Source organism: Maniola hyperantus, chromosome 3 (assembly GCF_902806685.2).
Source record: "Maniola hyperantus chromosome 3, iAphHyp1.2, whole genome shotgun sequence".
NCBI lineage: Eukaryota > Metazoa > Arthropoda > Insecta > Lepidoptera > Nymphalidae > Maniola > Maniola hyperantus.
The window spans coordinates 16,906,685-16,921,132 of record NC_048538.1 but is presented as its reverse complement, the minus strand read 5'-3'; the positions used below and the strand labels follow the sequence as shown (position 1 = coordinate 16,921,132).

General features: G+C 40.2%; 1 protein-coding gene across 16 annotated transcripts in view; it reads right to left on the bottom strand.

Annotated features, from left to right (window-relative positions):
- mmd (disintegrin and metalloproteinase domain-containing protein mind-meld) overlaps positions 1-14,448 on the bottom strand; it is a 642,845-nt gene that overhangs the window by 276,005 nt on the left and 352,392 nt on the right. For all 16 annotated transcript variants that reach the window (XM_069509480.1, XM_069509491.1, XM_069509485.1 and 13 more), the window contains one exon: positions 116-145. In XM_069509480.1, the coding sequence (XP_069365581.1) occupies positions 116-145 (30 nt within the window). The remainder of the gene's footprint in view (positions 1-115; positions 146-14,448) is intronic.

Genomic DNA, 14,448 nt, shown 5'->3' with positions numbered 1-14,448 from the left:
ATAACCACGAGGTTGGTGGGGCCATGGGAGGTGGTGGGTTGCCCCCCTGTCAATGTCATTCAAGTTCCAAGGGAGCCTTGTTACACTGTAGATATGTTTACTATGTTTTACTCACCATCAGATTTTGCGTCTTCCGGTAAGTTACCTGTAAACATAAAAACAACAACTATTAATGTTAACATTCTTTAAATACCTAAAAGTTTTAAAAATATCCCTAATTATTATCGGAATTTGTTTTTTAAAGGGATACCTACATTTTATTTAACATTCTTTAAAATACCTTAAAGTTTAAAAAATATCACAACATTTTTTTTGTAAGTTAATTCGCTAAACCAAAATAAATTACCAATCAGAAACTTCAAAAACTTAAATGTATCTATGCGAATAAAGTCGCAAGCATTACTTAGTTTATTTACATCACACTAATATTATAAAGGTGAAAGTTGGTAGGTATATTTATGTGTGTGTATGTTTGTTACTCTTTCACGCAGAAACTGCTGGACGTATTTGGCTGAAAGAATGGAGATAGATTGTAGCATGGATTTACACTAGCTACAGTACGCGGCAGAAAGTAATGTTCATCGACCTTTAGAAGAAGATAGCAGATTTGTAGAGCATTGCCTCAGTCGTTCAGACCGACAAAACGTCATACAGGTATGAGTGACAGAGACAACGCTCTACAAAGCTGAAATGTAAGCTAAGGGCCGATGTAGGTATATTACTTTCTTCCGCGTCATCATCATCATGATCAACCCATAACCGGCTCACTACAGAGCACCGGGTCTCCTCTCAGAGTGAGAAGGGTTTTTGGCCATAGTCTACCACGCTGGCCATGTGCGGATTGGTAGACTTCACACACCTTTGAGAACATTATGGAGAACTCTCAGGCATGCAGGTTTCCTCACGATGTTTTCCTTCACCGTTAAGGCAAAGTGATATTTAATTAATTAAAACGCACATAACTCCGAAAAGTTAGAGGTGCGTGCCCGGGATCGAACCTCCGACCTCCGATTAGAAGGCGGACGTCCTAACCAATAGGCTATCACAGCAGACTTTTCCGCCGTGTACTGTACTTTTATTCAATCAAAGAGTTCCCACCACTGCGCGAGGGAGGTCGTCGAAGTCGTGGCGAGTCAACTAGTATAAATAAATAGATTTCTTTAAAGAGGCTTGCATTCTTATACGGAGGCGACGTCGGTAAATTGAAAGCGTCGGAACTAATAATCATTTTTTTAAATGATTTTAACTAAATAATTGTTTATACACATTTTAATTTTTAATTATCAACATGTTTTTATATGGGTCCCAGACCTGAAATAAAATGATTTTATTTTTTATTTTTATTTATTTTTTATAATAATGGGTAGCCAACTCAGAGCTTTCTTTATCCTATTGGAGGCCCTGGTCACATTAGAATAATGGGGCCCCTATGATCTTGACAGAGTAGGTACTATTTTCTTAGAATAGGCACGGAAGTAGATAAGCCACGTTCTAGATTTTTGGTAATAAAATATCGGTCGGTCGGTTATAGGTTGGCGATCTGGCAGGGACTAGTGGGCCCCTATCGATCGTGGGCCCTGGGCATCCGGCATAGTACCCAGTGGGAAAGAGGACCCTGAGCCAACTAATCAGTACCCTTATTATAAATACGAAAGTGTGTTGGTTTGTTGGTTTGTCATTCAATCACATCGCAACGGAGCAACGGATCGACGTGATTTTTTACGGAACCGAAAAAAGTTTAAGCTCTACAAAGTCATAAAACTCAGACATATTATTGTCACCGTCGCGTCGCAGCGTAATTTTTTTTTTTTTTTTTTTTTTTTTTTTTTTTTTTTTTTTTTTTTTTTTTTTTTTTTTTTTTTTTTTTAATAGATATAGCGAGCAAGCGAGCAGGCGGGTCACCTGATGTTAAGTGATTACCGCCGCCCATGAACATTTGCAGCACCAGAGGAGCCGCCGATGCGTTGCCGGCCTTTTAGGAATTTGTTGGTCCGCCCCTTGAATAACCCCATGTTATAATCTAGAGGGAACACCGCCGATGGGAGTTGGTTCCACAGTTTGCACGTGCGTGGAAAGAAGGATCTGGCGCAGCGGACGGTCGAAGTGCACCAGACACCCAGATGGTGAGGGTGAAATTCCTTACGGTGGCGCGCGGTGCGGTTGTAGAAAAAAGAGGGTGGAATGAGGTCAAAAAGCTCTTCAGAGCACTCCCCATTATACAGGCGATAGAACACGCATAGAGAGCTAACGTCTCTGCGGTGCTCCAGGCTTTCCAACGAGCCGGTTAGTTTGGGATCGTCCACAAGTCGAACAGCCCGCCTTTGGATCCGATCAAATGGAAGAAGTTGGTACTGGGGTGCTCCAGCCCAAAGGTGGGAGCAGTACTCCATGTGAGGGCGGACTTGCGCCTTATAGAGTAGGAGCCTATGCTCGGGCGCGAAGTACCGCTTTGCTCGGTTGAGCACCCCAAGCTTTTTGGAGGCTAATTTGGCCTTGCTTTCCAAATGATCGCGGAATTGAACCTCGCTCGAAATGTGGACTCCAAGGATCCCAATGCTGTTGGAAGGTGTGAGGGGAGTGCTCTGAAGAGAAGAGGCAGTGTAAAAGGGGACTTCTTGGCAGAAAACGCGCAAACCTGTGTTTTAGTTGGGTTAAATTGCACTAGGTTTTGTGCGCCCCATTCTGACACTTTACCTAGGCAGGTTTCTATGTCAGACACAAGTTTGGCTCTACACTCCTCCAGCACTGCGCGAGAAAGCTGTGTATGTCCTTTGTACAGGGCATCACCCGTACTGTCATCCGCATAGCAATGGATGCTGTTGTGATGCAACATGTCATTGATATGCAGGATGAACAGTGTGGGCGATAGCACCGAGCCCTGAGGGACGCCAGCATTGATGGGTTTGAGTTCCGAGCAAAAACCGTCGACAGCGACCTTGATGCTGCGACCGTCAAGGAAACTGGCGACCCAATTACACAGCTTCACTGGTAGTCCGTAAGATGGTAGTTTCGATAGAAGAGCCCCATGCCAAACCCTATCAAAGGCTTTTGCAATATCAAGACTGACCGCCAGAGCCTCTCCCTTGCTGTCAATGGCTTCCGCCCAGCGGTGCGTGAGATAAATAAGAAGATCACCAGCTGATCGGCCGTGGCGAAAACCGTATTGACGATCACTGATCAGCTGGTGCTCCTCAAGATATCCCAGCAGCTGGGCGTTTATGATTTGTTCCATGACTTTGGACAGGAGGGAGGTAATCGCGATAGGTCGATAATTTGAGGGGTCCGAATGATTGCCTTTCTTCGGAATAGGGTGAACTAAGGCAGTCTTCCACGAAGATGGAACTGTGCCGGAGGAGTAAGACAGACGGAACAGACGAGTCAGGACCGGTGTCAGCTCAGGAGCACATATTTTGAGCACAACCGCAGGAATACCGTCCGGCCCACTCGCTTTATTGACGTCGAGAGAGAGGAGTGCCTTACGCACAGCTGTTTGGGTAAAGCGTATGTCACGCAGCGAGCTTTGACACCGCGGGATGGTAGGCGGTGTTCTCCCCCCGTCATCAAGCGTTGAATTGGCAGCAAAGAGTGTGCCTAGAATTTCGGCTTTCTCTTTGGCGGTGTGGGCCAGTGTATCATCCGGTTTGCGCAAAGGTGGAAACGAGGAACGACAGAAGTTGCCTTGAATGGCTTTTGCCAGCGACCAGAACGCGCGGGAACCAGATGGCATTGCGACTAGTCTCTGTCCAATTCTGTCGACATGCTTGAATTTTGCCCTGGCAATGGCATTTTTGTAGGATCTAGAGGCAGCATTAAATTGTTTTTTCAGGATGGCGGTATTTGGTTCGTTGTTGCGTTGTGCTGATAACCAGGATCGGTAAGAGGATTGCTTAAGGTTTGCAGCCCTCTTACAGGTCCCGTTAAACCATTTCTGTGCTCGCTCACCGGTGGGTATTAAAGAGTTGGGGATGAAGCAATCCATACCTTGGAGTATAGCGTCAGCAACGGCCACAGCACAGATGTTGGGGTCATTTACGGAAAAACAAAGCTGCCCCCATGGATATGAGGCGTAGAATTCGCGGAGACCATCCCAGTCAGCTGAATTGTAATGCCAAACTCTACGGCTACCGGTAGCACGTATAAGATAAATGGTTAGAGTTGCTATTTATTTCTTGAAATTGCTACTAAACTCTTTAGATTTTGCTTAAGAATTAATTCTAAACCATTGACATTTATTTGTAAACAGAGGCACGTCAAAATGATAGACAAAATACTACAGACGTAACAGATAATATATAGCAGCTAATCCAAAGGTCTTACATGGTGAAATTGATTTTATTATATTTTAGAAGTAAAGTAATTGTAGATTTAAATAGAGTATAATGTGGAATTTTGAAGTGTATAAATTTAAAACTAAAGTTTAATCTCTATTGTCGACTCTATTGAATTTGAGTTTTATATGGTATCATTATACTTATGGAAAGGGTAGCCAAAGGGCTATAAATGGCTCTGCTTTGACGGTAGACATTCATTAATTTTCCTATTTTTAAGAAGAAGCTGTGACATACCTACAGGTACGAATATTGTTGATTTTATATCTCTATTGTTGTACTATGTATGTTGATTTATGTATTGTTCAAATGTGTAATTGGTATTTCAAAATAGACACCACCGAGTTTTTTCTTGCCAGTTCTTTCTCTCGGTAGATAATATGCTTTTTACGAACTGGCGGTAGATTTTTCTTAAAGGAAATAATAAATTATTTAATGATAAAGCAATAAGTAATGGTAAAGATAAACTTTGATTTGGAGGGAGTTTTTCCCTGAATAAAACAGTTTATTTCCTTATACAATCTTTTATTTTGTCTCCTACCTACAACCACGCCCTAGCTTATTGATAACGAACTAAGGTTTAGGCTCTCAGTAGGTTATTTCCTGACTCTATTGTCTCTATATTTACTGATGCTAATCTAGCATCAGAAGTGGGATACGATATGGCTGAATTGTGCCTTTTCTAATGCAGTTTGTACAAGTTTCAGAAATACCGGCCATTTCGGATGGCTTTGTGAAAAGCCATCAAAGATGTTACAACAGGCGTTGTGATGACTGACGTCCACGAGAGGTACCACAATGGACATTGGATACCCTTAATCTGGATACCCTAAATCGGTATGGAAGCTTATTTTGTTCAAAGTGTTGTGAAAGTGAAAAAAAAAGTGTTTTTGCGAGACTATTTTTTTCAGGCAGGTAGGCCTTAAAAAGTTTTATTGCGTAATCATGGACCTATTAATACTCTGCGTAATGTAGTAACACAAACTAATTGTATTATAGAAAAGATGTGGGTACTAAATAAATCAAATTTTTGCGGGTAATTTTGTGTTCAGTATAGATGTTCTGTTTCAATGACTCAGATTAATGTTTGAAGGTGTTTAATCGCATGATGTCCCAGCTAGTAACACAAATCGATATTACGTAAATTAATGTTAAAAATTTGCAGGTAGTTAGTTGGTATGAAATTTTTATTAAATGATCATACGATAAAATGTGGTTAAATGTCAGACTGACCGAGCGGTGAAAAACTAAAGCAAGTTTGTCAGTAAATATTTACTGATGATTAATTTGTGTTCTATTTTAATTTACGTCTGACGTCTAGCCGTATATTCGTAATTTATATGATAGTGATGTTGACATTGAATCATTGAATATTGTTTTACGAGTGATGAGTCATCTTACTTTTTTTTTAGTTATGTTCTTGAGGCATTTCCTATGTAAGTACTTCGAGAACGAAGTACTTTTCAGGTTGGCCGAATAGATGTATATAATTTATTTATGTGTTACATAATGACAGAGAGAAAAGAAGGAAAAAAAAAGAACCAAAAAAAAAAGAAAAAAAAAAAAAATTTTTTTGTTGTAATTTTGTTTCAAATTAAGAACAATACAGAAATACATATTGCATCATTCGTTAAATATTGATGATTCATTGATCAGAAACGCGATTAGCGTGGCCATTTTTGTAAATTTGCTATTGACTTTGCATCGGAGTTCTCACTCGCGAAACGTAGAGATGAAAGATTTGTAATACCTACCTACAATAATTAAGAAATTTTGTTAGAGTTTATTTTTGTAGTTTTTATATAAGGATAGGTTAGGCTGCTGATGTCTTATCCTGTTGCTATGCCGCTAAGTCTAGTAGCTACTGATTGTTTGATGTCATTGTTTTTTTATATATACCCACCGTTATGTAATGTGATGTAATGGAGCTGCCAATCCACACTTGGCCAGCGTGGTGGACTATGGTTAAACCTGAAACTTAAATTTAGAATATTGGAATTTAGAGATTATTGACTACCCACTTGTGTTTAATATTTTTTAATGCCGTATTTTGTTGTTTTGTTTGAATAATACTTTTGATTTTTTGACGTTTTTGATGTTTGAAGTGTTTAACTATTTTTGATATTGATTACTTCTTTGACGATCTTTTTAATGTAAATTATTTTTGTGGTATTTTTTGACATTTTAGTTTTTGATACCTACCTTTATGTTTTTATTTACGATCTTTTTGGATTTTTATATTTTATTGTGGAAAAATGTTTTGGTATTTATTTAAAAAGGAAGGTTGTTGGCACATCATTGGATGTGGGAAGCAACAAATGTTTTTGTATAGTCCAAGGACTGATTGCAGATAGACAAAAAGAGATTGAATAGAAAATATTTTTGAAAGTAAATACCTAACGATAATTAGATAAGTTTACTCTTTGATTATTTTTACTTCTTCTAACATAGTAGTTAGTTTTGTTTTGATATATCTTACATATAATTACTTTTTATATACCTACCCTTTGTTTTTGACTTTGGTACTTTAGGAGTAAGAGTCGATGGTATTTTATTATTTTTTTTGCAAAATTATTAACTTGAAATTGAAAAAAAGTTCTTATGATTTAACTTATTTTGAAATATTAATATTTTTGTAACTTTTTCATTTTGATGGTTCTTTTTTATGAAACATATTATTTTAAATTCTGATAATTTACAATTTGTTCAGTTGCAATTTTTCTTTGTTTAATATTCATCTCTATATTTTATTGGAATTTATTTAAAACTTTGACCAAATGTTCGATCAATGGAAAAATTGTATAGTGATATATGGATCAAAACCAATGGTGTTAAGGGACAATTTTATGATGGTTTACGATGTTGCCTTAAAACCAATGGTGTTGAAGGATATTTTGTAGATGATACTTTAAAACGTTGGAACCAACGGTGTTGAAAAGTATTTTTATAATATCGCTTTAATACCAGTGGTGTTAAAAATATTTTTTGATATTGGTTTAAAACCAATGGGGTTAAAGGATATCTTGTTTGGAAACATTTATGTGCTGTGGCGAGAAAAATATTTCTTGTATTTTTGAGAGTAAACTGTGTGGTAATTTTGTATGTCACACACATGTTTAAAATGTTTTTTTAAATTTTGTTGGAAGCCACAGACATGTTGTTTGAAAAAAAAAAAATGTTTTGATGTTGTTAAAAATTTACTTTACGAATTGTTTGTTTTTATTTTGTTGCTTCGAGAACGAAGCAATTGTCAGTTTGGCCGTATAAGATAAATGGTTAGAGTTGCTATTTATTTCTTGAAATTGCTACTAAACTCTTTAGATTTTGCTTAAGAATTAATTCTAAACCATTGACATTTTATTTGTAAACAGAGGCACGTCAAAATGATAGACAAAATACTACAGACGTAACAGATAATATATAGCAGCTAATCCAAAGGTCTTACATGGTGAAATTGATTTTATTATATTTTAGAAGTAAAGTAATTGTAGATTTAAATAGAGTATAATGTGGAATTTTGAAGTGTATAAATTTAAAACTAAAGTTTAATCTCTATTGTCGACTCTATTGAATTTGAGTTTTATATGGTATCATTATACTTATGGAAAGGGTAGCCAAAGGGCTATAAATGGCTCTGCTTTGACGGTAGACATTCATTAATTTTCCTATTTTTAAGAAGAAGCTGTGACATACCTACAGGTACGAATATTGTTGATTTTATATCTCTATTGTTGTACTATGTATGTTGATTTATGTATTGTTCAAATGTGTAATTGGTATTTCAAAATAGACACCACCGAGTTTTTTCTTGCCAGTTCTTTCTCTCGGTAGATAATATGCTTTTTACGAACTGGCGGTAGATTTTTCTTAAAGGAAATAATAAATTATTTAATGATAAAGCAATAAGTAATGGTAAAGATAAACTTTGATTTGGAGGGAGTTTTTCCCTGAATAAAACAGTTTATTTCCTTATACAATCTTTTATTTTGTCTCCTACCTACAACCACGCCCTAGCTTATTGATAACGAACTAAGGTTTAGGCTCTCAGTAGGTTATTTCCTGACTCTATTGTCTCTATATTTACTGATGCTAATCTAGCACACGCGTGCAAACGGATGATGGAAGTTGCACGGTGGTCTGTACCAAGCAGTGATCAGACGTACCAAGCGGAGCATCGACACTAACTTGGTAGCCGGTAGGGTGAGTGGTGAGAAAAAGATCGAGAATAGAGGGGGTATGATCAGCGATATCGGGGATCCTAGTAGGTAGCGTAACCAGTTGGTTGAAGTCGTATGCCAGGACAAAATTATGGGCGCACCTCCCGGCGTGATCAGTGGTACGTGATCCTAGCCATTCCACATGGTGGGCATTGAAGTCCCCTAGGATCACCACCTCGGCGGAAGGAATATGCTCCTGTATATAGTCCACTGATCTTTGGACGTGGTCGAAGAGTCGGTCCGTCTCAGCGTTTCCGCTATGGGATCTGTACAGGCACGCATAGACTCGGGTTTGACCCCCGAAGTCCACGCGCAACCAAAGTAGAGATAGGCCCCCAACCTCTAGGTTGTACAGGCGTTGACCGCAAATATCCCCTCTAATATACACACACACGCCAGCGCGTGGCGAGAAGACATGTTCCAGTTTGTAGCCGGGGTAGTTTAGATACGAAGTATCGTCGGGGGGTGAGATTTGAGTTTCAGTTAGGAATAGTATAGCTGGCTTCGCCGTTTCAAGGTGATGATGAACGGCGTTTAGGTTGGAGTGCAACCCTCTAATGTTGCAAAAGTTCACACGGAATGTGGAACGAGGCGCCGCTGTATAACGATTCTTTCTGTTAATTTTTGGCATCATGTGTGTATATTAGGGGTTGATCGAAGAGGGGACCGGGTTGACGAATGTTGTAACAACGGTGGTCTCCAGGTCAAAGATGTGGAGTCAGCCGCTCCCGATCACGCAGGTAGAGTGAGTTACTGGCACGGGGGACGGAAGGGCCCCCAATCCGATCCGTTGAATGACCGGCGGGTTCCACTCCGGTCTCCCACTCCGGCACTCCGGTCATTCACCGGGCTTTTTTCGTCGGCGGCGGGGCAGCCTCCTAGGTCGGGAATCCTAGGTTCGGGCCCCCTACGGACCAACGGGCGGCCAGCGGACAACCGTTTCATCGGGTCTCCCTGGACCCCGCGCCAATATATCACGCCTACGGATACGAGAGGGCCTAATTCTCCACGACGGACCCAATGGCCACAGGAATTACACTATTCGGGGGGATGGGAGGGGGAACTGGCGCTCCAGCTCGCAGCCGGAACGCACAGGGTGCTTTGCGGCTGGTTACGACTGGAGTGTGGTCGCTAGCCAGGCGGATTCGGGATAGAATCCTACCACGAAGCAGACATACCATAGTGATTACGCTGTGCGGTATAAATACAGCGACCCATGAATGGGACTGGGAGCGTCAGAGCCTCGTTAGCTGATTGGCAGGGTGCACCACGGGCAGGTGAGGTTGACTTTGGCCACTAGGATGGAATTCGGGCCACTTACACCCCAAATTCGTAGTAAATAATTCGTAGTAATTCGTAGTAAATAGGATTCGCTAGCCTGCGACGCGACGCAGCGAACTGTGGCGGGGCCACACGAGTAGATATTCTATATCTACTCGTGTGGCGGGGCAGCGGGCGTGAGGCACAAACACGCGTGACGTCATTCGCGAGCGCGATTGTACGAGGATGTGTACGCCGGTGACGCGTCGAGGATGCCTTTATTTCATGTTAGCCTGGTAGCTGTAAACTCTGATGGATATCAATATCATCATCATAATCTATTCCATCGCTGACCCACTACTGAGGACAGGTCCCCTGTCAGAATAAGAAATAGCAGACTTCATATTATACCTTTGATTACATTATGGAAAACTCTCAGGAAAGCGATTTCCTCAGGAGATTTTTCATCGCCGTTAACGCATAGTATGTCATTTAATTGCTTAAAGCAAACATAACTCTGAAAAGTTGGGAGGCCTGGAACCTCCCACGGGTCCCACCTCCTGAATAAAAGACTAACGCCTTATAACTCCACGAGTTCCTGAGGAAAGGTCCTTAAAAAGTTGAAAACTTGAAAGGTTGAAAAGACTGATAGATATAAAACGACAATATAAACTGGTAGATATATAACCCTTCAGAGCTCCTTTCTTCCATTTGAGAATATGGAAGCCTAAAAAACTACACTAAAAAGTAATTCAAGCTCTACAAAGTCACAAAAGTCAGACATATTGCCACCGTCACGGCGTAATTCGTAGTAAAAAGGATTCGCTAGCCTGCGACGCAGCGAACCGTGGCGGGCAGCGGGCGTGAGGCGCAAGCACGCGTGACGTCATTCGCGAGGGCGACTGTTACGAGGACGTGTACGCCACTCAGCGCGACGCGTTGAGGGTGAATGCCTTTATTTCATGTTCGCCTGGTAGCTGTACACTCTGATAGATATCAATAATATCTCATCATAATCAATTCCATCGCTGGCTCACCTGCTCACTACTAAGCACAGGTCTCCTGTCAGAATGAGATGGCTAGTCTGCTACGCTGGCCCAGTGCGAATTGGCAGACTTCACACACCTTTGATAACATAATGGAAACTCTCAGGCAAGCAGGTTTCCTCACGATTTTTTCTTTAACCGTTGAAGCAAGTGACATTTGATTGAAAACTACAAAATGAAGCAAATGGTTATTGGTATTGGATTGTGTTTAGGTAGTATAACAATAACGCAAAGTTTTTGCTAGCGTTCTGGTTACACCCTGTTTATCAAACAAAATACCGTTAGCATCTTAATACACCATCGCCGATCAATCGATTGCAAATACAGCATGTTCCACGTGATCGCTCGAACGCTTGGATTTCCATGTGGAATGCATTCCCATGCAAATTGTTGAACATGGCGGCATTCGTGGCGAGATGACAGATGCATTCGTTAGATACTGCATTGCTTTATATTACATGCAAACTATGGAAGAGTGTACAGTAGTACCAGTATAGAGACACAGTAGTCCGACGCCTTTGATTCGTGGTAAGTAAATTGTTGAACAAGACGGCATTCGTGGCGAAATGACAGATGCATTCGTTAGATACCGCATTGCTTTGTATTACATGCAAACTATGGAAGAGTGTACAGTAGTACCACAGTGTAGTAACTCATGTATGAGTATTCAATTGTAGTGTATAATTAATTATAATTAATTAGTGGTAAATTAAAACTACCTGACTATTCATAAGCACTTTTAAAAAGTTTACATGAATAAAAAACATTCTATTCTATTCTATTATATTCTATTCTAAAAAAATATCGGCGCAACCATCTTACTATCCACGTCTTCACGGCGCGGCGGTCCGAGCCCGACTGACCGCCCAAGTACGATTACCCTCCCACGCACACTGCGTGGGGTGAGACTCGAGACGTCAGTGTCTTGAATGTAGTATATGTGTTAGTATGAATGTTAGTTTGTATGTATTATTTGCCTGTATGCTACACACAGTATAAAGAGAGACACAGTAGTCTGACGCCTTGGGTCTCGTGGTAAATGACGACCTGTGCTGAACTATAGACCAGTTCAAGTCACTCCTTTGTCACGCACTTACCGCACGATTGCTTTGACGGCTTCGTCGAACTTCTTTCGATGGCTAATCTATGTAGTATGTAGAAATTGCCCATCATCATCATCAACCGATAGGCGTCCACTGCTGGACATAGGTCTCTTGTAGGGACTTCCACACGCCACGGTCTTGCGCCGCCTGAATTCAGCGGCTCACTGCAACTCGTCTGATGTCGTCCGTCCACCTAGTGGGGGGGGGGTCTTCCAACACTGCGTCTTCCGGTGCGAGGTCGCCATTTCAGCACCTTGGAACCCCAACTTACCCAACGTGACCAAAATCTGTTTTTTAATTATTGCCGATTCTAGATCCATTGAATTGCATTATGGTTGCACGTTGATAAATCGGAAAATCCAGTTTTTCTTTTTATATAATAAGTAAATATTATATTCTAACCTTCGCATTCACAGTCAAAACGTGTACACAAAAAAGTATAGTAAAAATCCAATTATATTCTACGTAAAGATCGATAATAAACGAACACCCGTCTTACATTCTAAGCTCAATTCATTGTTTCATAATCGATTAGATTATACGAGAGATCCCAGCGCGCGGTCTCACGAACGGGAAATTTACATGTTGAATGCATTCGCATGCAAATTATTGAGCAAGATAACATGCAGAGCGTGCCGAGACGATGCGTAATCCCTTCTGGTACTACTGTGCCATATTATGGAAAATATCGAATAGGTTCTGTGACATTTTGTAACATTATTTTTAGAATTGTTAATAAGTTTATTTGTCTCGCTCGCTCGCGACTTCGTCCGCGTGGACTATACAAATTTCAATCTCCTATTTCACCCCCTTAGGGGTTGAATTGTCAAAAATCCTTTCTTAGCGGAAGCCTACGTCATAATAGCTATCTGCATGCCAAATTTCAGCTTGATCCGTCCAGTAGTTTGAGCTGTGCGTTGATAGATCAGTCAGTCAGTCAGTCAGTCAGTCAGTCACCTTTTCCTTTTATATATTTATATAAGTAGATATATTGATTATGCGAAAATGTGTTTGTTTGTTGGTTAACCCTTCAATCACGTCGCAATGGTAACGGATCGATTGGATTTTTTGCATGGGTAGGTTACATAGTTAAAGACCTAAAGAGTGAAAAAGGCTAGTTTTTGATCCGAAAATCATAGAATTCTCTTGGGATTTTTAAAATCCAAGACCTGGAGAGTGACATAGGCTACTTTTTATCCCGGAAAATCAAAGGGTCCCCACGGGATTTTTAATAATGTAACGCGGACGAAGTTGTGGGCATTAGCTAGTAACTATTATAAAATCACAAGAATATTAAAGCGCAGAAAGTTTTAAATCATGTATGAACTCAGTATTCTTAGTATAAGATTTTACGTCTCACCAACGTTGCTAGAATTCGAGATTCGAAACACAATAACGTCAAAGTAAAATGGATTGAAGTCAAAATTTCAATGCCACTGATTTTAATTTCGTAAACGTTTCTGCTTGGAGTGCTGGCTGTAGATGTGTAGACAAACTTGAGCTTTAAAACAATGCATTTACAATCTAGTTTACTATAACGCGGAGGTGTTTCGACACTCGAATATTTATAAGTCCCGCAAATTGCTACTCCGCTGGAACCATGTCTCATTATCATCGAAATGACTTCATTTTGACGTCAGCCGAAATAAAAATATACCATCAGCTCGAAACTTCAGTCTTGTGCTGACGTCACTAAAATGGCGGCTACGCGCATTAGCAATTTGCGGGACTCAACTATCAACGTTGGTGCGACATAAAATCTCGTACTAAGCGCACTGATGAAATCTCGAAAAGCCGTAAAAGTATAAAGTAAACGCAACCGGGACCGGAAATGGTTATTGCCGGGTGACGTATGGGCCCCGCAGGATATCCTGGAGGAGCTTTTTATGCAACGCGGCGAATTTTCAGGGGCACACGAGAAATATTCACCGCATATGATACTGTTTGAGAGGATAAATATAGTTTTTAGGGTCCCGTACCTCATAAGGAAAAACGGAACCCTTATAGGATCACTTCGCTGTCTAAGAAACCTACAGGGTACTTCCCGTTGACCTAGAATCATGAAATTTGGTAAGTAGGTACATCTTGTAGCTGAAATTTAGGGAAAAATCTGAAAACCGTGAATTTAGGGCTAGATCACACAAAAAAAAATTAAATTGTGGTCATAAACTACTAATTAGTATTTTCAACCTTTGAAGTGAGTGACTATATCAAGTGGGGTATCATATGAAAGGTCTTCACCTGTACATTCTAAAACAGATTTTTATTTATTTTTATGCACCATAGTTTTTGAATTATCATGCAAAATGTCGAAAAAATACGACTGTAGTACGGAACCCTCATTGCGCGAGCCTGACTCGCAATTGACCGGTTTTTTTTGCTTATTGTACGTACATAAACATAGACAGAAACATAGAATGGAGAACTAAACTCGTATATTAGGGTGCAATATAAAATAATGAATACACATACTAATACGGCACATAATAATAAG